The following is a 26,607-nucleotide window of genomic DNA, read 5'->3' on the forward strand; positions in this document are numbered from 1 at the left end:
GACGCCTTATGGAAAAAATAACAATGGAATTTCTTATTTAAACTCAGAGCTTAAGATGTCACCTTCTTCATCTTCCTTTCCCTCAATTTTATTGGTTTAGTACCGAGCCCTGGGATGTGAGTCTAAATTTTGGAAAAAGAGGTGAATCCTGGGCTGGACATCTGGGTGTGGCCACTGGGCGGGCCAGCAATGTGCATGGCATTCCACGGGGTTATTTCTAATGGTTGTAAGCTACCAGTTAGCTTGACAACTACGAACAATGGCAACAGACAATTCCAAAATAGGCTTTGTTCACAGAGTTATTCTAAATCCAGTTACTATGATTGCAAAAGCAAGTAACTTAAGACAAATATTTAGATTTCTGATTTTCTCTCCCTTGGTTTCCATGCATGTGAAACAACCAGATATTATTTCTAAATGCATCTGTAGCATTAAGTAATGATAACTAGACCACATGTCAGTTTCTCTAGTTTGGAGCACCCCATGGTATATAGATGGCAGGCTCCATACTCTTTCCAGCGTCACATGTGGTTTCACACACAGAGATGTTCAGATATAAAGACTGGTAGACAGAGAGAGAGAGGTGAATTGGATTTTTTACACTGAATGACGCCTGGCTAAAGTACCTTTCTGGTAACGATGTTCCGTTGATATTCAGCTACTTCGCGCAGGAGCTGTTGGGTCAGGTTCTCCTTTTCCTCATCCAGGCGGCTCTCATGTTCAAGCTGCTGGAACTCCAAGTCTTCAAAGTGTTTGCTCTCTACATCCAACAGGTCAGCATCCTGGGGAGAAAACAAAATGAAAACAAGACATACCAGGATGGCTGCAGCCTTCTTAACGTGAAGAAAAAATTATTAAAAGCAAATAGTCCAAAATATCTTTTCAATTACTAAACTGACCAGGGTGGGAACATGATAATCCTCTCTTTTGGAGTTAAATCCCAGAGCCAAGGCCATTGGTGTGGTATCGAAAGGAACTGGGGGTGGGGTGGGAGAGGAGAATTTATTTGACTCAGTTTTAGACTGTTCTGTGGATGTTGGAATTCCTTTTTTTTAAGTTTATTTATTTATTTTGAAAGAGAGTGAGCATGAGCAGATGAGGGACAGAGAGAGAGAGAGAGAGAGAGAGAGAGAGAGAGAGAGAGAATCTGCGCTGTCAGCACAGAGCCCAACACTGGCTAGCGCTCATGAACCGTGAGATCATGACCTTAGCTGAAGTCAAGAGTCGAATGCTTAACTGACTGAGCCACCCAGGGACCCCTGGATGTTGGAATTCTTGCTTTAAATCAACTAAGTGGTTTTAAAATAGATCCTAAAGTATAAAAAGACTCAGTAAATTACTAAACATTATCTGCTGACCAAGGTGTGACATGATCTCTTGAGAAAACTCTTATTTTCCACAAATTTTCAAATGAAATGAGAATTTGGCATAGAGATCAAATTCAAGATCCCAAAGTTATTGACTATAAAAAAAGATTCAAACTCTGGCACACATACAGATTAGAGGTCTCTAAGAGGGTATGTGTGCCCCAAGTGGCACACGACACAATCCCCTGGGGTATAAGAAGAAAATATTAGACCTTCTTCATATTTATTTTTAGTTTTTCTTGTCTTTTACAATTTCTCAATAAATGTTCTCTAATGTATATTTAGGTAGAGTCTATGTACACTATTTTGAATAAATATATATTTTTGAGCACGTATGCAGTATACATATTTATAATACCATATGACCTATCTTCATATATATAGGCATGTATGCTCAAATAATCTTATTTAAAAGAGAAGTCATTGAAAACAGTTTGAGGTTGGTATTTTTACACTGGGCTTCTGCGAATCCCATAAAATTGCTTACAAAGATTTTTACTGGAAAGAGTGGAACCACAGCATTCATTAGGCACAAAGAGTCACTCAAGTGGTTAAGCACTACTATTTGGGAACAATTTGAAGACATTTAAGAAAGATCAGAAATCACAAAAATCAGATGGTCTAGGACAGGTATTTCCTAACCTATGAAATGTCTGAAGACAGACGTGAATCTGTATCTGTGCAGAGTCTGGCTCATGTTGTATAAATTATTCTTCAATTTACATGAAAAAAACTTAATTTTGGAGCCTTTGACAAAACCATAAATGCGGTATGTATAGCATATTTTTTAAAAACATATAATTTGTAAGTAACATATGGCCAAAAGAAACAGCAGCTAGGCTATATGGTTTACAACTCTACAAAGGTAAAACAGCCAGGGCATTTTTTTTTTTCAACCAAAACATCACAAAGAGTTGGATAAATAAATATGATAAATGAGATTCATATCAGTTTTTAAACATACCACCCCCTTTTTTTATGTAAGTGATAAATTGAGCCTTTTAATCAAATGGAATAATATGTTTCTGCCTTCTGGAATGAATTTTATTCTGGAGATGATTCATAGAAGGACTATTAGCTACCATGCAATTACGAGCAACACTATAGCAACAAGATTATTATGTCAACATAGTGGATTCTGAAAACTTAAGAGCAGGAAAAACAGTTTGAAAAATATATTCAGTGTTTCTTAGCACTTTTTTTATATTTTAATTGGCCAAACAGAAAGTAGTCTTGGTTTGAAGTTATTGGTTGACATTTCAAGTTTATCACACATGTTATGCTTATAACTTCTAAAGGAATTAATGAATTTGGACCAAATCTAGTCACTATAGAAGTAATTAAGAGAGAACTCAAGTATCATGTCTTGAAACAAAATACCAGACTGTAGTCTTGAAGCAATACATCAGTGAATATATTTACCCATGTGGTCATACATGCCCAAGTTTTTAAGGTCTTTCCATTAAGTTTGGTTTGGGGCTAAAGATTATTGAGATAAATAATTCCATAAACTTTTTTTTTTTAGTATATAAATAATCTTTACTTGAAGTGGGCATCTGTCTCACAATATACACGCTATGCCAGTCAGTCACTTATTCCACATCTGGTTAAAATGCAGCATTTGTTATCTTAACCCCATGAAGGTCACAGAGCCACTAATTTGTAGTAAATATTTAAACTGTTGCATGACAATAACAGCACACTGGGTAGGAAGGTTGAAAATTAAAGCTAGGCTGAGCACTCAGAATCTGCTGGTATAATCATCTTATCAAGTTATCTAAACAATTAGAATGTGTGTATGTAAACTTACACTGTAAGAGAAACACAACTTGGTGGGGGAAAAAAGCTTGCAAAGATTTTGGATAAGAATAAGAATTCAGGGGATGGAATTTGGGGGCAGGAGTAGCTTAACTGAGCACAGAGTAATATATACAGGAAGCTCAAAGTCAAGGCCATGACTACTTGAATGAACATTGTAACTCAACTTCACTCTCTAAAAGGAACATTACAAATCTCTACTGGCTGGCAACCTCAAAGGCCAGGAATGAAAGGAAATAAAACAGCTGCACTCAAGAAAATTCAATGCCATTCCTTCTTGCTAATAATTGTTTTGAGAATTTATATGGCGGAAGTTTATGTGTAGACCTTAATGTTTTCTTTGCTTAGCAGAGGGACAGAAGAAGAGAATAGATATGGTATGTGGTACAGTAACAATCTCATGACAGCTCAAGGCCAACTTTGAAAACAAATTTAAGTGGGGCTCAGGATTTGTTAACATTTCTCCATCTTATGCCCAATAGTCAAACACTTTAACAAATGCACATCTTTGGAATTTGGAAGACAATGGAAATCATTAAAGCAACCTCCTCATTTCATAATATGAGGACACTGAGGCCCATAGAGGTTGAATGACTTGTCTAAGGTTAAAGGAGAAACTGGTTGTAGAGCCAGTGAGAAAAATGGTCTCCTAATTATAGATTTCACTGAATATATATACACACACATATATATATATATATATTTTTTAATCAAAAGACTGAAATCAACCATTCAGTTGAGTAAATCATCAAAAGCATCTGAAAACTGTCCTAGTCAGGTGTCTCCTTCGTTTAATAGTAGAACTTATCCTGACAAACAAAAGACACCTTTAACTTCTGCTTTCTTTTCCAAAATGCTTGCATCCCAGGGAACAATTCAACTGGTGAGCCCATGTCTAGTTGTATGTATACAACTACTCACATGGAAACTGCATTCTGATTCTAAGGCAGGGAATTAGATATAAGAAGTCTGGGGTGCCTGGGTGGCTCAGTGGGTTAAGTGTTTGAATTCGGCTCAGGTCATGATCTCACACTTCGTGGGTTCAAGCCCCACATCGGACTCTGTGCTGACAACTCAGAGCCTGGAGCCTGCTTCATATTCTGTGTCTCCTTCCCTCTCTCTCCCTCCCCAACTCATGCTCTGTCTCTCTCTCTCTTCACACTCTCAAAAATGAATAAACATTAAAAAAAAAAAAGAAGATGGAGAAGTCCAGTCATAAATCCATAGTTTTGTATGCAAAAAATCATTCCAGAATTTCAGCTTAAGTATTTGGGACAACACACTGTTTACGAAAATGATGTTCTTCTTTTTTATTTTTTTATTTTGTATGACTCGCCACCTAATGAAATTCGTTGTAATAAAACCACCTTTATTGGATCTAGTTTAAATGCCTCAGGAAAGCTTTGTAATGAGGTGGTATGCTGATGTGTTTGAAGTCTGAAGGGAAATGAGCTGTGGTAACACAGGAAGTTCTTAGCATGAACGGACTTCTCATGAACTAAGTGAACTTTTTACTGATTAGGTCATGGGATTGGTGAAAAGTTACTCTGGTCATCATCCTTGTAAAATAGAATCCGTAGACTTCTTAATACAGGTGAACAGAACCTACTACTACTACAAGCCAGTTATCTCTCCCAAGGACAGGGGTTTGCAATACGAATTTTACACTCCGCTTGGAGAGGAAGAAGAAGGGGTCTCTGCCTTGAAAGATGGAACATCCTGTCCTCCTTTGTAGTCAACATCCTTAGAACAGACATAAGTTTATAAGTTATCCTGTAGAGGCTAGATGAAGCCATCATTATTTGTATCAGTCTGAGTCCAGGTTCTTAATAAAATCCTCCAACTGTTATGTGCAGCCATGTTGATAAAGAAGGCAAAGCAATAACTAGGTAACCAGAGGCAGAGAAGAACAAAATATAGAAGTTGCTGCCGACTCTAAATAAAGTCTTACGGCCACTGTGTAAAATCTTCAGTAATAAGGAGAGTTGAAAAACAGGAAACAAATATAAAAGTCCGTCTCTCAGTCTCTTTGGTGAACTGGCGTAAATGCAAACAAACTGCAAATGAAAATGATTTTACAAATACAATTATTTTCCCCAATCGTTTTTATCACAAAATTTCCAGAGAATTATGACATTGAGGGACAGGAAGTTTTATCTTCTTCCAGCAAATTCAGCTGTATACAATAACATGAGTAATGAGGAAGAAACACTGCTGGGACTTTTTTCATCCAATATTAGTAAGAAATTTACTATTTGTTAAAATATTAAAATCATTATGCTTCAGGTAAACCTGTCTGCCTTTATTAAGATGCTTTCAATCTCTGTGATACATTGAAGTTTCAGATGTAATTTTTCATAACCTGGTGATACTCTAAGGTATCAAATATTTTTGTATTAAAAGCAATCTTAAACATTTTCAAGGGTGGCTCTCTTAGCGGATGTTTCAACTTGCCTACTCCCAAGAATGAAACGTGCCTTCTTTTCTAATCACATGGAATCATAAATTGTTAGTCACTTCACACAAACTACTATTACGTGACTCCTTTCGAGACCTCAGACCGTTCATGACTGCTCTGCCAAGGTCAGAGTTTATTTGGGTCGCTGTTTATAGCAAATAACTCAGTTGATGAGAGACTCTGAAATATCAAGTGGTCTTGCTGGTGTTGGTGAAACTATCTACCCCAGGAGCCTCATTTCAGCGGATAACCAGCGTGGTCGCGGTGAGCACTGCCAACTTTAACGATCGGAGAATAAAGTCCAACTACAAAGCCCGTGCGGCACTGAGCTTTAAAAAATTACGAAGCTCGCCTGAGAAGACGTTGAGGGCATTGACCTGCAGGTTGGGCCTTGGCGTTTGCTGTGGTTGTGCTAATGAATTCAATGTCACTAAGAAGCAGAAAGAAAAAAACAACAACAGCAACGAGTGATGATGGGAACAAGTCAGAAAATAGGATAATTTTTGGACCAAAGTATAAAATCATCCAAGGGCAAACAGTACTCATGGTGTAGCAGAGAGTGCAGGGAAAGATGTCAGTCGATTTAAATGCTACAATCGTGGTGTCAGTTATATGTCAGGAATAGCTCTCTTTTGTTCTGGAGAATGACTCCAGGACTGTTTCTGCATTAGAAATTAGTGAAGGATTCTGACAAGGAGTTGTTTAACTGATTAGCATGAAATAATATATATATATATCATCAGCATGCATATTTCTATTTAAAAAGTATCTAATGACTAGAACTTATGCAAATTTACGCTACGTGAAGTAGAAGTCATAGGTAAGTGGAACTTAATCGAAAAGACACCAAAAAACAAAAACAAAAAAACCTGGCACATTCCTGTTTGCTACTGACCCTCTTCAGTTGTTGTTGTAATTGTTCCCTCATGGACTCAGGACAATTGTCCAGCTGGGTCTTCTGCTCGGAGTAAAGCTCCTGAAGCCTCTCTAGTTTTTCCCTTTCAGCATCAAGCTTTACCTTCTCCTGAAGTTCAGAAATCAGAAAATAGAAGAACAGAAATTACCTTCATACCCGAGGCAGGCGTTAGTGAATATTTCCCAAGGGTAACACAAACACACATACGCACAAATGAGATACCCTATGAATATTGAAACGTACCTTGCTAGTGACTAAGATAAGGGGGTATAAGTGGAAGTAAAGACAAGGGGGTCCCATTTCTGCATTCTCAAAACATGGCCCACTTTACTGAGTGTAGGCAATGACCCCCGCCTTTCCTTCCATTCCTCCTTCCTTCCACCATGTTACAGAGCGAAGGAAGCAACGGCGATGTTGGTCAACAGTCAACCAAGAACAAAAGAAATGCCAACCAAATTTATAAGACAGCCTTGCAGAGAGTCCCTTGGCAGCGAACCAGACAAAGGAAACCAGGCATTTACCTCAAGTACTGTCATGCTCCAATTTACTCAAGGCATTTGTTAAGCAAGCTTTGGAAATTATTGTAACTTTGTTCTCAGGTCGGAAGTCTGCCAGATGCACTAGCTGTCTCCCCGGTCATCTGAAATAGGTCTAGCTGTTTAACAAACTTCAAAGCTTAAGCAATTAGAAAATCTGATTCTAAGAGGAGCACTGAATTCAAAGGCTGAGAGAGCAAGGGAGAAGTCAAGCCTGACAAAACAGCAAGGGAAGGCGTACTGTGCAGTTCAGATACACCAACAACATGTGACGTTTACTGTGGAGATGAAGACTTCTCTACACTGACTGACATAAGAAATACTTGAAACATGGATTATGGGGAAAAGGAAAGAACACCGGGAATCAGAAAACAGAAGAGAAAGGAGGAGACAACACTCGGTCCTTCCCAGTCACACACTCCAAAGTGACTCTGGATGCAGGTCTATCAGACAAATCCTGTAATTCAGAGACTGCCCAGCTTGACGTGTCACCTATTGAGTCGAGAAACAATACTTCAACCTGTGTAGTGCTTGTCTTCCCAACTCCTGTTCTCTTCATGAGGCTCTGAAGCCTTGAAGGCTAAATTTTACCTGGTGTAACTCTCTCAGCCTACACAGCCTACTTCATGAAGCACTACCATGGCTTGACCCTCAGTACACACAGTGACCACCACCTGACTCTCCTTAGTTCATTCTATGTGCACTGGTGGCGGTGACATTGCCTTCTAAGCATTATCAGAGAAGGATTTGTTTAAAATATGAAGCTCCTGCAGTAGTCCTATAAAATTATAGTTACTATAATGTCTTCATCCAAATGGCCACGATTTCCTGGGTAAACATATATTTAAATTCTTTACAAAAGAGGTTATGGTTTAAATCTAAAACTGTATGACACAAAAACCCATACCAGTTCCCTTAGGTCTCCATTTTTGGCAGAAAACTTGAAAATGTCAAGGGCATTTTAGAAATGTATATTGAGGGGTGCCTGGGTGGCTCGGGCTTAGGTTAAGCGTCTGACTCTTGACTTTGGCTCAGGACACGATCTCACGGTTTGCGAGTTCGAGCCCCTCATCGGGCTCTGTGTGGACAGTGTGGAGCCTGCTTGGGATTCTGTCTCCCTCTCTCTGCCCTTCCCTTGCCTGCTTTCTATCTCTCTCTCAAAATAAAAAAATAAAATAAAATAAACAAAAAAATGTATATTTAGATTTAGAAGTACATTCTTTTTTCTCTCAAAATGATTAAATCCAGAAGTCATAAAACTGAGAATCTTATTTCCTATATCAATCTAAAAATGCTTCTGCAACTTCCAGAGACTATCCAGAAAGTTCTTCAGTCTTTAATGGCAACTGTGTCCACCGTGCACATGGACAGTGCAGAAGTTGGGGAGAGAATGGCATGGTTCACAGAATGAAGGATTATCATGTGTTCATTCACAGTAAAGTTCAAAACACTAGGGCCACTTAGATTCTTTCCTTAGTTTCAGAATGAATCATTTTTTTCCCCTTTAATACAACCAGCAATACAAAACACCTGTTGACTTTTGGATAAGAAAATGTATTATTTCTTCTGTGTATGGATCAAAGATTGCCCTATTTACACAGCAAAAGAATTTTATCCAGTGGGGCACCTGAGTGGCTCAGTCGATTGAGCCTCTGACTTCAGCTCGGGTCATGATCTCACAGCTCCTGAGTTCGAGCCTGGCATCGGGCTCTGTGCTGACGGCTCGCAGCCTGGAGCCTGCTTCGGATTCTGTGTCTCCCTCTCTCTCTGCCCCTAACCCGCTCAGTCTGTCTCTGTCTCTCTCAAAAATACATAAACATTAAAAAAAAATAATAATTTTATCCAAAAAGGGTTCTATTTCTAGATACTGTATCATTGGATTTTGCAGCAATTCTAGATCCAAGAAGAAAGCTAAAAAAAAAAAAAAAGAAAAAGAAAAAAGAAAACTATCCAATCCAATATGTGCAAAAGTGTAAATTTAAAGTTACATTTGCTAGAAAACATTGATACAATATTTGATTACATAGAAAGGCACTGGCATAGGTCTCAAATCCAAAGAAATAACCAAAGTATTCTTCTTTAAAAAAATTTTTTTTTGATGTTTATTTATTTTTGACAAGGACAGAGACAGAGACAGAATGCGAGTGGGTTAGGGGCAGAGAGAGAGGGAGACACAGAATCAGAATCAGGCTCCAGGCTCCGAGCTATCAGCACAGAGCCGGACGCGGGGCTCGAACTCACGAACTGTGAGATCATGACCTGAGCCGAAGTCGGACACTCAACCGACTGAGCCACACAGGCGCCCCTAACATTTTTTTTAATGTTTATTTATTTTTGAGCGAGAAGCAGAGTGTGAGTGGGGAGGGGGAGAGAGAGAGGGGGAGACACAGAATCTGAAGCAGGCTCCAGGCTCTGGGCTGTCAGCACAGAGCCCCAGTGCAGGGCTCGAACTCACAAACCGTGAAATCATGACCTGAGCCAAAGTCAGATGCTTAACCGACTGAGCCACCCAGGCTCCCCCAAAGTATTCTTCTCATGCTCTCAAGTTTTAAAATTATTTTTTTCAATTTTTTATCACTACTAATAAGCACAGATAACTAATAAAAAGTACGTTCTGTGTGCATAGTGCCTTCCTTCTGAGGTGCTGAAAATGCTTCGCAATCCCATACAAAGGGGCAGTTAGAAGAATTATGCAAGCGGGCACCATCAGAACCTTCCACAGCTCCTCTGGTTTACCAATAATGCTGTGACCACTACTTGGGTCTCAGAGCGAAAGCTTAGTGGGGCCAAAGCTAGGGCAAAGGAAGGATGAAAGGTCTAGTGGCAGTTGGGGCCTGGCCATAAATCCGAGAGGACCACAGAGGTGATATCACTCCCGTGCCAGCCAGAAAGAAATTAATATTCCTATCTTCTATTTATTGTCCAGGAAGTTTCCAAGGGAAAATTGGCTCTAGGCAACCAGTTAATCAGAACTGAAAATCTCACCTTTTACAACGAAGACAAATACATGGGCAAATTGATGGCATTCCAGGGTTCAGAGATTCTTGCTTTTGACACGTAAGGTATGAAAACTGGTGTTATTTCCTTTCCCCAGATTTAAACTGGCAAACTCACCTATTCTAATTACTATAGGCACAGCAAACACCACATTGGCAGGAAGCATAACATTTTTTTTGGAGTCACGAATTTATTTTCAGGAAATAAATGTATTTAAGTGAATTGTAACAAATTTTAAATTAAATAAAATTTAAACTTTTAATAAATTTATTAAATTTTAATGAGTCCATTTAATAAATCTTAAGTAAATTTAACAGATTTAACTTTGTTGAAAAAATAAGATTACAAGGAACTGGAACACTCCAGGAAAACCCGATGTACAAGGGCGCGTTTACACGACCAAAACCAGAATGTGACCTCACTGGAGACATGGCTGCTTATGTTAGCACTGCTCTTGAGTTGACTTGTTTTCCTGTACCGGCAAAATCCAACTGGGTCACAAATTCACTGCCAGATTCTGCCTTTTCTTTTTTTAATATTTAAGATGGGTGTCCCTAAAAGGTAAATTATTCACAGCAAATTAAAGCAGAAGTCAGTACATAAAATCAGACTTACATTTGTTTCCATGGTGAATTGTTTATTCATTCACTCAGTAAATATTTAAGGGGACTGTAAGTAGAGAAAAGAGGGAGCCTGATCACTGTCCTCACAAAATACAGCCCAGTTGGCTTTATGGTTCTTAGCCCCAACTTTACATTAGAAAAACCTGGGTGGGTTTTTCAATATACTATTTTCCAGGTCTCCACTCAGTCAGACATCCAGGAGCAGAAGTCTAGGGAATGGGCATTTTTTTTAAAAGTGTATTTCATTTATGTACGCATGTATGCATGTATTTAGAGAGGGTGCGTAAGTGGGTGAGGGGCAGAGAGAGGGAGAATCCCAAGTAGGCTCCATACTGTCAGAGCAGAGCCTGATGCAGGGCTCAAACTCACGAACCATGAGATCACAGTCTGAGCCAAGGTCAAGAGTATGAGGCTTAACTGACCTAGCCACCCAGGCAACCTGGGAATGAGCATTTTAAAAATCCCTCCATGTTTTCTGATACACAGCCAGGCTGGAAACCACTGAAGGAGCCAACTAAGACGATGTGAGAGGCACAGGCAATTGACAATCTGCTTTTTCTTTCTTCTTCTTTTTTTGAATGTTTATTTATTTTTGAGAGGGGGGGACAGAGAGAGGATGACAGAGGATCCAAAGCAGGCTATGTGCTGACAGTACAGAGCCCAATGTGGGGCTTGAACGCAGGAACCATGAGATCGTGACTTGAGGCAAAGTTAGATGCTTAACCAACTGAGCCACCCAGGTGACCCAACAATTTGATTTTTCTGATGAAGACATAGGACATTAATACACAAGGCACCAACGACTGTTCTTAAAACATTTGACTTTAGCACCTTTACTTTATAGTGTAAAAGGCCCCTCTTAAAAGTAACACCGCAATTGTGTGATTTTTTACATTCAGATTAAATGTCTCAAGTAAACCAAAAGAACTGTGAGATTCCAATAACCACGGTGCATTCAGAGAGGGATGATGCATTTCAAGTTCAGAGGCAAAGTGGCCCTCTTCTAGTCATACAAACGATCAGGAATGTGTATGGGTTCACCCTAGATAGTTGGAACTTGTACACATGAATTACCAATAATTCTTAATGAACCGAATAATCCAAAACTCATCATAGGACCACTTATTTTGCTGGACATGTGGTTAGAAGACAGTAACGCAAGTTTTCTCTCTTTTAAGTTGTATTCTTGAAGGAACTGAAATTTAACTTGCTAGCTCTGTTTGAATCTCAATATTACACAGAAAATTCTTGGATACCAAAGAAAAAATAATTTTACCACATGTAAGGAATACTTGGTAAGCAGATGGTTCAAGATTACTCTAAAAAGATGCTTACTTTATTAGCTTGTAGGGCTGCCAGATAAAATAGAGGACACTCAGTTAAGTCTGAATTTCAGATAAAAAACAAATGATCTTTTAATGTAAGTATGTCTCAAATATTGCCTAGGGCATAATTACACCAAAAAATTATTTTCTGTTTATCTGAAATTCAAATGTACCTGAGCATCCTATACATTTATATTTATATTTATATTTATATTTATATTTATATTTATATTTGTTTATGTTTATATATAAATATCTATAAAATGGCATGTATTTATGATATATATATACATATACACATACATATATATAGGATATATATACACACATATATAGGCGATATATATATTATATATTATATATTATATATATATATAATTGCTGTTAAATCTGGCAACTTATTAGCTTAATAAAGATTTTATTAAGACTTAAGGCCCACCTTTGTAATTTCCAAACTGTTTAGCACAGAACTCAGCACATACTAAAGTATTTGAGTGTGTTTCATGAAACACTGGGTCAGATTTGGAGTTGTTACAGTGATGTGTTAAAATTCATAGTACCCAAGCCATCATTTCTAAGGGCAGTCAATCCAAAGTCCTTTCCATATACCCTGAGAACACCTTTCCTTCTAGTTCTTAAACCCTGTGGCTTGGTAGGTAGGCATTCTCATAGGTTCATAGATTGGGCAATTGTTTTAGGTCTAAAATCACTTATCTGAAATTCTTAAGGCCAGATGTGTTCCAGATTTATGAATATTCTGAATTTTACAGAGGTAACACAGTTCATATAAAGTCATTTCCAATAAGATCTGGGAACAGGTATTAAAAGGCATTTCCAGTAAGATCTGGGGACAGTACCTGCAATCAAACATGGTTCAATTTCTGCAGCTACTTACAAATATTCACGCAAGTGTGAATATCAGTCAAAGTCAGGTTTTGCAACCAACTACCTTTTGGTGCCGATCTTACAAAATGACTTTTTTTTTCCCTCCACAAAACTTTTCAGATTTTAGAATTGCAGAGAAAAGATTATGGACCTATGTCAACAAACGTTGGGAGCTGAGAACTCATTGTCTGCCTGCTTCTAAAGAGACACATCCTTATACTCCTTTCTTAAGATTTTTCCCCCCTCTGGTTTTGACATTTTAATTACACAATTGATGGATGTTTAGTATCAAAAAAACTGGAGAATTAGAACACTAGGGATTTATATAATCAAACAACTGCCAGAAAAAATAACCCTAATCTGGAATCCTGTTGATTTAATCCCCAAATCCCACGATATACTTCCACTTCCTCTAGCCAAGGAGCTGACTTTGAAATGTAAGAAAGAGGCACGGGAAGGGCTGGGTCCCTTCTGAACATGACTGTGACTTGGCAAACACTCTGTACTCAAGAGGCATTAACACTTTGCTGAGGAATTCGGGGCCAGGCTCTCTGTCTTCCCCTGGCTCTGAAGGAAGGATGGAGAGGAAGTAACAGGTACTTTGGCAAGATAATAATGGGGAATAAAATTTAACCATTTAAGATACAATGATATACGCTTATTGTAGAAAAATGAGTCAAATAACTTGAGATTTCATTGTGGAACATGGCGTATGGCATAGAGTGATTTAAGCTTCAACTCACACTTTTAAGCCTGTTTTGTTATGAAAACGTACAGGCCAGGAAAGCAACAAAACGCCATAATCTATCTGTGTGGGGACAGATCCTAAAATAAAGAATGGTTGAGCTTTATGATGAGCATCCGGGTAATGGAAAGATTCTTCAACAAGCCTAAGGACGCACAGCCCCTCCTTGACCATTTTACTGAACCTCAGTACAACTACGGAGTTTTGTATGCCAAAGGAGACAAAGAGAATAATCTTAGAGGAAATTGCAATTCCTTTATAATAAAGTAGAGGAAATTGGAAAACTATTTTTAGTTTTGGGTTCTTAATGTAGTCAGAAATAGGCAAAACCAGAAGGAAACCTACATAAAGAAATGCATATGTCCACACCTGCTCAGCAATCCCTTCCTTTGGGCTTTGCTTCGGAGGGGGACAGTTGCGGGGGGCGGGGAAGAGTGGAAAGAAGGGAAACCAGTCCACAACCAGGCCTTCGCCAGAACTGAGCTTCACGGTTCTGCTGGCTTCTCTGCTTTGCCACCAAGCTCATTAAACTGAATCGGTTCACTAGGGCAGAGATTAGTAATTCTCTCTCCTTTTACTCACCCCAGAAAAACACTATGGCCTCTTTGCTTACCACTTCTTCAAATAAATATCCTCTCTGGACTTATGTTCTAGTCCGATACTTGTATTTGTGCAGGGTTTATCCGTGTTCCTAGAGACTCTATGTGTGATGTGGCTACTGTCTGAGGACATGACAGGCAGGTGGTATAGAGCCGCATGGAAATGGACGTCTTGATGGTCTTGACAGTGGAACCCATGAGGGCAGAGGGAAAGTGAGCTCAGGGAGCCTCTGCAAAAATGTTCAATAAATATATAATTGAACACATGGTCTCTGTTTTATATTGCATATATAAATATGTCTACAGTTTATATTTTATATGGTAACATATAATGAATAGTAGTCATCTCTAACGTACAGGTTTCCCCCTGTACCTGAAAGTGGAGCACTCCTATGAAACCTTTCATAAAGCGTAAAGGGTGTAAAGCAAAGAAGCAATTACCACTAATTTATAGGGGGAAAGTTTTAAGCATTCCCAGACACCTCCCCCCCCCCCCCAAATAACCTCTCTTAGGTTTTTCTAATACCTTAGGACACATCTTGCTCATTTAACTGACACACAACATAAATGGTCAGGCGGTGGGGGCTTGATGCTAAGAGGCTGCTGTAGTTCCCGGGGAGGGCGCCTGGGGGCGCCACTCTGACTGCTGCTTCCTGCGGGTAAACGCTGAGCGCGGTACACACCTGAAGGCTGTTTTCACCTCCTGCCTTTTTTCATAAAAGCGCAAATCCTCTTGCGGTTCCTTTGAGTTAGTGAAAACAGGCACTAATGGAGGTCTTGCACAAACGTGAAATGGCATAACGTGAACTTTCGCAGCGAGTGATACCTGTACATTCATTTATACCAAATAGGTAAAACAGAATCACAGTCCCCAAAGCAGGTAAGAGACAATAGTAAAGACTGGCCTCGATCGCCAAGGAAACGATGTCGATAATTTCACACCAGTGTTTGAAATCTGAGGTGTTATTAAGCCTTCTTCCTATGGCCCCAGGCCTTGTCTCCAAAACACTAGGACCAGGCTCACAGGATGTGCCATCAACATCTGAAGCAGAGCTTGCCTGGCAGGGATATCTTTTCAGGTTTTGGTTTTCTCATTCCACAGTTTATGTCTGACAGCAGCAACAGGTGTGTAGAAAAGGAAACGAGATCCAAAAGGGCAAAGGCCACTTCCTCCTTCTGTCTTACACTCGGGCTCCACTGGCAGCCTGACTAGAAGTCCACTGGCATGTGCACATAAGCAGACCATCCCAGATGGCCTGAACTTGGCAGCGCGTAGCTCTGGAGCAGGTGTTTGGCCCTGTGTTTCTGTTAAGGCCCAGCCTGGATTCACTGTTAGCAGGAGACGCAGGGACACTATTCCCAACGCATGCTGGGTGGTATTCTAACATGTCCCGTAAGCTGGGTAAACAGTGGCTAGCGGGGCCTTGCTCTATTTCACAGGCTAGAGAGGGAGATCAATACCTCGCAAGCCCAAAGCAAATGTGAATTATGAAATGTGATTTGTAAAAGGACTAAAAGAACAACAGGGAGAACACACTCCGGACTGGAACAGCCTGAAAGGGCTTTTCTGAAAAGCTAACAATGAACCTAAGCCCTGAAGGACAGAACCGACAAGATATGGAATATGGGGCAGGGAATTCCAGGCATGGGAAACAGATCTGCAAGGAAACAGATCTGGCAGGAAGTGGGGGAGGATGGCTGTCTAAACAAATAGAAAGAAGGCCACCGTGCACATCATATGAAGGAGGGGAAAATGACAGAAAGGCCCACGCCAGCTCAGGAATTAAGATTTATATAAAATATGCTGGAACACAAATCAGAATGATATGATCTAATAGTTATTTATTTATTTATTTACTTATTTATTTATTTATCTATCTAGAGCGAATGAGAGAGGGGCAGAGAGGGAGTGAAAGAATCCCAAGCAGGCTCCACGCTCACCATGGATCATGACCTGAGCCAAAATCAAGAGTCAGATGCTTAACTGACTGAGCCACCCAGGTGCACCATGACCCAATTTCTGTATTTTTAAAGATCACTCTCACTGCTGTGAAGAGAAGGAACTAAAGGAAAGCAAATGGAATGTTAACTAAAGAAGAGATTCTGATGGTTTAGAAGAGAAGGCTGTTAGAGGAGATGCTGAGAGGTTGAAGTAATTGGGAACTCTTTCTGGAATCACTATAATGTGAGGGTGATGGAGAAAAAGAAGTGTCAAGATCTACCTCCAGGTTTCTATTTGGACCTAGAGGTGGCTCTATATGCCATCGCCCAGACTGGGAAAACTGGAGGAAGAAGAGGACTGGGGGAGGCCAGGGTGGGGGGCGGTGGGGGGGGGGGGAGGAAGGGGTGGGTGGGTGGCCGGGGAGGGATTTGGAAGACAAGGGGAAGGATCAAGAGTTCATTATGAGTGTTCACTTGGCAATAGCCGTGAAATTTCTGAGTGTAGATGTCGGGTAGGCTACTGGATAGGAGTCAGAAGTTCAGAAAAGGGTTGTAGGCTAAAGACATACACTCGACAGTCACCAGCATATACAGGTGATGGGAAGCCATGGCTATAAAAGAATGTGAGGCTACAAGAGAAGAGGGTTCAGCTCAGAGACAAACACTCTAACAACTGGTTGTATAGAGGCAGAGGGACAAGCAAAGGGAACTCAGTTGGAAAAGTCAGAGACAATGAATAAGAGAAAGACAAGGAATACCAGATGAGGGGGCACCCAGAGGCCAAGGGGTGGGGTGGGGAGGGGCCAGGGCAAGGACACAGGTTTGTCCCCTGTCTTGAATGCTGCTCAGGAAGTCTGATCACAAGAGGACTAAAACACCTGCAGTGAGGTGGGCGGCACCTAGGGCTTCAGGAGTCTTAACAGGCACAAACCTGACGGAATAGTGGGGGCCTCAGCCAACTGCATCTGGGGGAATGGTAAATCAGGAAGTGAGGAAGAGGGCTCACAATGGAGTGATAGGGTACAAGAACTGACCTTTAAGGCACTTATCTTTGAGGGGAAGAGGGAACCCTCCTTAGCTTGAAGGGATGGGATACATCTGGTTTCTCAGGGAAGTAGGTGGTGAAGTCATCTCAGCGGGAGGAAAATGGACCAGAGGTTTGAGTAGAGTAAAAGAATGAAATAGCCATGTCATAAAATGGTTTAAGTTTCTTTGAAAAACACAGTAATGCTGCCAAGTGGTGCCGAGTCTCTATTTGACTTTGGTTGTCAAAAGTATGTATAACATCATCTCACCCGGTCTGTTTCCACTTCCCTCATCCTTCTCTGGAATCCCAAAGCCAGTTTCTGCCATTTTTCACATCGTGTGATGACAGACAATAATCCAACTTTCTAAGACTAATGAATCCCCCAACAGCTGCAAGGGCCAATCCCACACTTGAAGCCTCCACTGTCCCCTCTCCTATGCAGAGCGTCTGTCAGGCTTACCAACACAATAATAGGAAGGATGGAGGTGGCCTCCTTTCTTGTTTCTGCCCATGTTCCTGGAGGTCTACTATGCCCTGAGGGCCACAGAATATGACACAACTTTCCCTGGGAAGTGGGGTTAAGCATTGACCCTACTTGCTTCACTTTTCTGTCTCATGTTAATGATGGAGACAAACAGAATTTGTGGGCCGTGCCACATGTGGGCTGCACAAAGATAAATAACCACATGCTACATGGATGGGGAAGGCAGAGAGGCTCATAGATAACATGATACCCTATCCTATGTCCCATGAGTTTTCCAGCATGACATAAATAGTAAAATACTAATAAGCACCCCAAACAAACACATCTACTGCTTCCCACTGCTCCTTGCTGTATCAGGGCAGAATCTTTGAAAAGCATCATCCTCCTTAAGTGCAGATCTAGACAATTAATCCTTTGACTTGGTTTTGAGCTTTTAAAGACATACATACCACCTACCCAAATGGATTCTTTACTGTTTCAAAGCCTGGAGCTTGAAGGAACATACATAAAACTTAATGTGAAAAAGCTGTGTAGTTAATCTTGACAAGCAGGCAACCAAGAAATTGATGTGCAGCTTTTAGTCTGACATCAATTTCTGACAATATCACTTTGAGCTCATTCTCTGGCACCAAGATCAAATGCCCTTATTTATAGGTCTCAAACAAAGAAGAGCCTAAAAAAGGAAGCCGCATTCAGCAGAAATCCTTCCACATAGAAATCCTTGCCTACTAGAACTTGCTCAAACGGAATTTTTTGTCTTTTTCTCGGCTTAGTAAAGAAGATGGTGAGCAAGGAAAAAAGAAAAAAACGTGTTAAAGTTCGTTTGCTTTCTCTTTCCTAAATCGGAACTTCATTTTTTTTTAAATTTTTTTTTCAACGTTTATTTATTTTTGGGACAGAGAGAGACAGAGCATGAACAGGGGAGGGGCAGAGAGAGAGGGAGACACAGAATCAGAAACAGGCTCCAGGCTCCGAGCCATCAGCCCAGAGCCTGACGCGGGGCTCGAACCCACGGACCGCGAGATCGTGACCTGGCTGAAGTCGGACGCTTAACTGACTGCGCCACCCAGGCGCCCCTCATTTTTTAATTTTAGGCTTAGTTTAGCCATCACTGACCCCAAATGTGGTAGGAGAGTAAGTAAACTATTTCCCAGAGAAAATAACAACCAGAAAAATGACAAAAAAAAAAAAAGACAACCGTATTCAAATATGCTTAAGTCATCCCCTATAGGATACCAGTGGTTAAGAAGTTTAGTATACTAAAGCCATTTTTGAAAAAAACACAGCACAATCAGAAGAGCAGCAAGGCTGTTGGAAAAAAGCAATTAAGTCACTCATCTCAAGTAGGAGAAGCTTTCCTATCAGCTCGAAAGTTTCATGGGCTCTACTCCCTTAGCACCTGCTGCTCAGTCTCTGACGGTTCTTTGGGAAGAACTTACCTCATCTTAAGACTTTCCTCTGGTACTACTGTCTGTAGGAGCATGACACACAAATCCAAAACCAAGGGAATTCATATGACATTTAAATTCAAACAAATAGAACCACCATATTACTCATAAAGATTGCATTCAAATATACTTTTCTTTTACCTTGGTCTTTTCACCGACAATGTTCTTTTCCAGTTCGGCTATTTTCCGGTTTAGATGATCCAAAATCTCCTTCTCTTTCATAAGTTCAGTTGTTTCAGATTTCTGTTCTCCGTCCAAAAGAGCACATTCCATATCCAACTGGGGACACAAAACAAAGCTCAGAGGTGTTTCACTTTCAGAGAGATTCTCAACTGCCCACGTTAGAGATGCATTTTTAACGGCTACAAATTTCAAAAAGTACTACGTTATCAGCCGGACTTTGGTGCCTTAGAGAACAGTTCTGAGAGTCCAGTTGAGATTCGAAATTCCTACGTAAGGAAGCTGGTGAGCCCACAATATATTCACTAAGAAATCTACCTATCATTTAATTTTTCTACTATAACCCCTCTTCTGCTTACTTCTCAATAATATTTTGCCGATTTGCTCAGATTCAGGCTCAAGCACGAACCATCTTGGGAGCAGCCTTGTCTTTCTTTGTCCACAGAGCATGGGAGGTGAAAATTACACCCAGTCAGCATGCAAGCAATGCATTCTTAGCAATGTCAGCAGGAGGGGCATCCAAGGGCTGTGTATAAGATGACAGGTGAGCAGTACCCTTCTACTTATAGCTATCTGCATCATCTGTGAGTATAAACATGCTAGGCAGAATCATTTGTTCCTTCTTGCTCCATGGAGATACAGTAATAGACCATGTGTCTGTTTCCTCTCTGGTCTACAAAGCCCAGAAGCGAGGTCAAGGACTGATTCATATGCAAATCCCCCTGTGTACCAACATGATGTCCAATGCATAGTGAGCATATTCAGAAAGTGTTTGTTGGATTTGAACTTGGAGACCTAAATATATGGGACCTCAGCTGAGATCTGCATGTAGAAAGTCAGAAAGCATACACTAGTTAAGACAAAATTGGTTATACCCAGAGTTCGTTAAAAATGGCTTCATATGTTTGTTTCATCTGGCTTAAAAAAAAGGCAAGGAAAAAGGAAATATTTTAAAAAAGGTATTTTTACCCTATACAGGACTCACTGAAAAAAAAAATGTTAACTCATGTTGATTTCTATGTATTCTGCTTCCAAAGCCTATGCCCTAATAGGTAGTAATATTTTTAAGCTGAAGGAAAGAGAGGAAAAAAGAGAAGGGTAAAAAGTCAAACCCTGGTTTATACCTCTCTGGAAGATTCATCCATCTGGTCATTTATATCTTTGATTTTTTGTTCAAGTTCCTCGAGGTTATTGAGAATTGCTATCCGGGTCTCTTCCATTGCTGCCAACTCCTGAATCCTTTGTTCTTCGTTTATACCCTCTGGGGTCTGCAATTAATCAACACAGAAAAGGGCTATTCACATTTCCACCCCAGAATTTCCCAATTTGTAAATCAGTAGTAAGTCTAGTGTTTCACAGTCTCTGTGCCTCTTGGAATTCTAAAAGAAAGCATCCTTGTGATTGTTCAATTGGAATCGTGCATTTTCTCACAGATCCCCAGCAGTAAGGTTCTTAAGTTACCTCATACAAACCAACTTAAATTTACCAATTCATATCCTTTTAAAGCTGAGATAGCTAAGAGATTTTACAGATGAGGAGGTTGTGGTCCATAGAAATTACAGTGACTGCTCTAAGGTTATAGAGAAAGTTTGGCATGGCAAAGAACTAGAACTAGAGCTAGACAAGACTTTTGACATCTTCCTCAGGGATCTCTCGAACAGGCTGCTACCCTCACGCCAAGCCCCATATTCTCTCCCGTCTCCAAGTGAGCACATCTCCTACAACGGTCTCTCCAATCTCCAGCCTCACTACTGCGTCCCACTACTAGGCTTATCTGCAGATGAGTATTCAGGCTGATTTGTTTCTTTTCCAACACATGGTGGAAAAGTGAGGACACGATACACTTGGCCCATTTCACCGAAATGTTCCATGAAGTGAAAAACCATGACAATACAAGACCTCGTTACTTTAGTGACTCCCATGACTAAAAACTACACACTTAATATAAAGTCATGTTTCACTTGTGCTCACACACTACTTACTGTCTTTATCCTACACTACTTTCTTCACGCCTAATGTTTAAGACACTCCCTGGGCCGATGGGCTTTTATGACACAAAATAGCACACTGGTTATCATTTATAAAACCACTTCACAGAAAAACCTGTGTTCCTTTGGAAAGGAAAGTGAAAGTCAGGAAAGAAATTAAGTAAGAGAGGGCATACTTACACCCCAAAGGTGTAACAGAGTTACAACAAATGCCCAGGAAATAAAGAAATATTTTAGATCATACACATTTAGCCAAAATGGGACTGCCTATTGTTTTATGAAGAGAGTAGAGTGAATTGAAAATAGCCTCTTCTTTCAGGAATTTCCGATTAGTCACCCTAGATACCACCTGATAGAGATCAGTCTCTCTGTAGGTCAAGGGGTGCTGGGGGATTGGCACACTATTTACTTAATTTCTATCTCTCTTTGAAAAAGAAATAATTTCTTTTCATTAGTAAGTCAATCATCAAACAATTTCACAATTGCACAGCGAAAAAAGCAGCCTCCATAAGTAAATTATTGAAAATTACTCATAAATCGGTACAAAGAATATTCATACTAACCAAAGAGATCATTAACATTTGGTATGCCGTGCTAAGTTCATTTATTTAATGATCTTAAAAATAACTTTAGGAAGATAGCCATCATGTCATATTCTTTATTCATATTCTTTATTCTTTACCCTACTTCACTGCTCCTCACAGAGATTAAACAATTGAAATGCCACAGTATCTCCGGTTGATTCGCAGAGGTATGTGGACCTTCCAAGCTTTAACATTTAGCCCTTTAATGGCCATCTTCAATGCAGCATTTTACCAATTAATAAAACAACTGCTGACCTTTTTTGATCACAGACAATGAATCTCATTGTCCTAATACTCAGGTGCCCGTTTTAGGGCGTGAGGGACGCCTGTAACAGTGAATGGCATTCCGAAATCACTGACGTGTAATCCTAGCAGGAAAGCCTCAAGAAGGCCAGTATCCTGTTGGGTCAACATTTCATATTAGGTTTCAACCGCCAACAGGGTTTAAAAATATCTCTCTCACTTGGTGGAAGTAAAGCATTAGGAGAAAACAAAAAACTGAACAATCTGCATAACTACAAACTTTCTAAGCAGGCAGTGGGTGAAGAAAGAGAACAGTGGCAATTATAAATGTCTAACTGAAAGTTTCTAAAAAATTTATCACCATCGGCATATTTGATAACAGACAACTCGAGAGGCTGTTTATAGCAATAAATGCTCTCTAGGAAACGGTTGTTCTTTTCGTTATTTATAAAAAGGCAATAGCTTCCAAAGGCATTCTAAAACTCTGAATGGTTTGTGATAGAATGGGATGAAAATACTGTTTACACATGTATGAACATCTCTAAATATCCCTTCTTTGAGGTAACCTGGCCTCCACAGAGAAAGGGGAGGGAGAGTAGGAACAAGACACTTTGTAGCTGCCTTCCCCCCTCCCCCCCATCTCTTCCTAGAAACTTCTTGCAACCAGAGGAAGTTACAAGTGTGAGGGTTGTCCACTGTAGACAGAATGATTACTAAAAAGAGAAGAATGAAAAAGTTCTCTAGGAAAAATAACATTTTTTTCTCAAATAACTAAATGAGGTGATGGATGTTAGCTAAACTTGTGGTAATCATGTCACAATATGTGTGGGTCAGGTCATGATGCCATGCACAGACGTACACGGTGCCGTGCCCCAATCCCATCTCAACATGACAGGAAGAAAGGGAGAAAGAAGAGAGAGCTACTCTCAGCTTTCACCTCAGGGGGAGGAAGACAAGTTCACAAAAGCCAGTTAAAATTAGCCTATTTCTAAGGTCATTGGTATCTTTAAGTGTTAGGTAAAACAAGTTTCAGAATGGTAAATCTCAGGTTTCCTAAATATCATTAAAATCTTCATTTCCTTAAAGCAGCTTAGAGTGTTTTCACATTCTTCTCCACTCATCCTTAGATCGATTAATAACAAACACTGTCCTTTGCTAAGCCAGGAATTCAGCGAGCAGATGACTAAGAGAAAAGCGTCCAAAACAAATGGGCAGGACTTTTAAGAAAGCATTCTTCTGTCTGTTGTCTTGAAGTAACATATATCTGTCTCCAAAAAGTAATAAATGCAAACCTCCCTCCTTGGAACTCATCCCCCTGGCTTGCTGCCTGTCTAAGCTGTTGCCTGTAACCAGAGGTGCCTTTGATATTTCCTGTCTCAAAAGGATGCACGGTCTTATATGTCTTGCCACAACGGAGGCTGCTGGAAGCTTCAGAGGCCTCCTTTTCCACAAAAGCATATTTGAGCAATTAAAAACATCTGCCATGATCCGCCCATTTACACACCAGCAGCTTTCTTGTCACAGCCCTCTTCAGGAGGAAACCTGTCTCCCTAAAGATTGTCCTTAGAGAGAGACACACACAGCTTACTGTTTTAACAAAAATCTGGCAGCTGTCCATGATGGAAGAAATGGGAAAGGATTTTAAATGTAAAGGAAGCCACGGACTTCAAAGAAAACCCAGTGGTTGATGAAAACAGCTCAAGTCCTCAAACGGTGGGCCATTTACTTTGCCTGAACACAAACGACTTTTGATTTGCCCCCCAGATCCTAGTTTCTAACAGTTACAACATTCTGGCAATAGAGACAGATGTCCTATTCAGAACTGCTCTCCACTGAGAATGAGGAAGGTCAATGTGGTCATCAGGAGAAAGAAGGATTGCACATTTCCGAGTCCTAATGCAGATGAAGAAGGGACTCAGAAGGTAGATGTGGACTGCTAACTAGGAACACTGAAAAACTCTTGCTGTGGCCAAAGACAAAACAAACACACCAATTCCCCCTGAACTATACTCCATGTGATAAACTACCTCCAGAATTAGGGATCATGATGACGTCTTTCTCTTAATCGGTTTGTGTACCTCTTATAACAAAAATTTAACTGATATATCTTTTTTGTTTTTGATCCTTTGGCCATAATTGCCATGAATCTCAGAATTGAACTTAATGATCAGAGTTACTTAATAACCTAATCCTGTCTATTTAACTAAGTAAATTCTTGTGATTATGGTTTCTGTTTTTTCCTCCTTATTACCACTTTTTGTGTGTTTATTTTATTCCGATAAAATTTATATCTTATTACGGCTCTCTTATGACCTTTCTAGAAAAGACGTAGGACAATTTTTAATTTCATTGAAAAAAGATTCCTAACTTATGTGAAAAAAGTAACACCAGAAGATTCTCCTTCAATTCCATTTAAGAAATCCTCAAATTCAGAAGACATTTTAAAATCAATATACAGCTAGGAGACTAAGTAATAATTATGACTAACTGTGAATCTTAAACTCTTATATATCTAAAAAATATCAGGAGTAAAGTCAAGGGGAAGACCACTCATGATAAGAGACTAATTTTCTTATAACTCTCACTACTTAGTAAAAACAAGACAATTTTTAAAAATGAGTGAAGAACGTGAAGAAGTGGGTCAAAATACAACTTAACGACTAAAATATGAAAAGATGCCCAACCTCATGCATAATTAAAGACAAGCAAATTAAACACCAGTTAATCAGGCCAATTGAAGAATTTTGATAATATACAGCCTTGGCAAGTGTATGAAGAGCAAGGGATGCCCATAAACTGTTAGCGAAAGTGTTGCCTGGAAATATACAGTCTTTTCAGAGGATAATTTGGAATAATTGACTAACATGAATAATATGCAAACTCTTTCATCCATTAATTTCAATTTTAGTAAGTGATCTTGCAGATACATTTGCACAGTGGTGCAAATATATATATAGACATATATATAGATATATAGATATATATATATATATCTGTATATATATATCTGTATAGATTATCTATCTACCTATCTATACATCTATATATATGTGTGTGTGTGTGTATATATATATATATATATATATATATATATACACACACATACTAGAATATTTGCTGCATATAGGTTTTATTAATAAAAAAAAGTAGAAAACAATTTAAATAGTATTTCCAGGGGTGCCTGGGTGGCTCAGTCGGTTAAGTGTCTGATTCTTGGTTTCGGCTCACGTCATGATCTCTCAGTTTCGTGGGTGAGAGCCTTGCATCAGGCTCCATGATGACAGCATGGAGCCTGCTTGGGATTCTCTCTCTCCCTCTCTCTCTGCCCCTCCCCCACTCGTGCTCTGTCTCTCTCAAATAAACTTAAAAAAAAATAATAAAATAACTAGTATTTCCAAACACGAGAATACTATTCAGCTGTTGAAAAGAATGAGGCAGAGCTGTGTGTACCGAAACACAAAGATGTGTAAGACATTTAGTGAGGAAAGAAAGACCAGAACACTATGTGTGTGTATCTGTACATCTGTGCCTATAACATGGGGCTTTGTATATGCACAGAAATATTAAGAAGGCAGGTAAGATACTTTGTGTTTATCTCTCAGGTGTACAACTGGGAGAGGGCAGAGAAAAGAGAAACTTCCTTCTTCTTACTTTTCTGTACGGCTACATTTTTTACAGTGCAAATTTGTTACTTCACACTAAACACCCTAATCTGCTGCACATTGTTTAACTAATTACCTCTTAAATGGAAGCTTCACTGAAAACATTTTGGAAAACAAGCACGGTAAAACCTCTAGTCTCTAGGCCAATGCAGATGCAGAGCCCCAGGCCCTAAATCCTGGTCTTTCTTGCTCTGTAGCCTTTACCTTCGGTAGGATACTAAGATAAGCGGACTCGTTGGAAGGTTTCAGGAAGGCAGACGTGAGGTCCCTGAGCAGGTCCTCATTCCTGATGCTCCTGGGGGAAAGGAAGCTGGCGCTGCTCTGACCAACGCCCCCGAAGACCGCCAAGTCCGTCTCTTGGAGAGAGCCTTTCTGGTGGCACCTGTATCTGGTTTCAGGGCTCATCACGGCTTCTTCAAACACAGACTCCTCATCAGAGAGCTGCAGCTTCTCGAGCTCCTTATTGATTTTCTGCACATCTGCCACGGTGGTGCCAGTGGACAAGCGACTGTCGGGCTTTGTGTATTCAGCACAGAGACTGAGGATCGTCTCCAGACGCTGTCTCTCCTAGAACACAGAAGACGGGAAGGTCAGTGAGTGTGTGAGAATGCAGACAATCACAAATAAAAAGACTGAAGAGGCTGGGACCACTGGCAATTTCATCCCACAGGTAAATCCATTTTTAAGTTTACTCATTTACTTATTTACTCACATAGAGCATGTGCACGAGAGAAGAGAGGAGACAGAGAGGGAGAGAGAGAGAGAGAGAGAGAGAGAGAGA

General features: G+C 40.0%; 1 protein-coding gene across 16 annotated transcripts in view; it reads right to left on the reverse strand.

The window, feature by feature from the left end:
• Positions 1 to 26,607, reverse strand: part of PHLDB2 (pleckstrin homology like domain family B member 2) — a 229,864-nt gene that overhangs the window by 40,887 nt on the left and 162,370 nt on the right. For 14 of the 16 annotated variants that reach the window (XM_047876112.1, XM_047876119.1, XM_047876126.1 and 11 more), the window contains 5 exons: positions 26,031 to 26,393; positions 20,474 to 20,617; positions 19,311 to 19,448; positions 6,539 to 6,667; positions 627 to 782 (listed from right to left, as the gene is read on the reverse strand). In XM_047876112.1, the coding sequence (XP_047732068.1) occupies positions 627 to 782; positions 6,539 to 6,667; positions 19,311 to 19,448; positions 20,474 to 20,617; positions 26,031 to 26,393 (930 nt within the window). The remainder of the gene's footprint in view (positions 1 to 626; positions 783 to 6,538; positions 6,668 to 19,310; positions 19,449 to 20,473; positions 20,618 to 26,030; positions 26,394 to 26,607) is intronic. The other 2 variants (XM_047876127.1, XM_047876120.1) reach the window with 1 other exon arrangement.

This window comes from Prionailurus viverrinus, chromosome C2, assembly GCF_022837055.1.
Source record: "Prionailurus viverrinus isolate Anna chromosome C2, UM_Priviv_1.0, whole genome shotgun sequence".
In the NCBI taxonomy this organism is placed as follows: domain Eukaryota; kingdom Metazoa; phylum Chordata; class Mammalia; order Carnivora; family Felidae; genus Prionailurus; species Prionailurus viverrinus.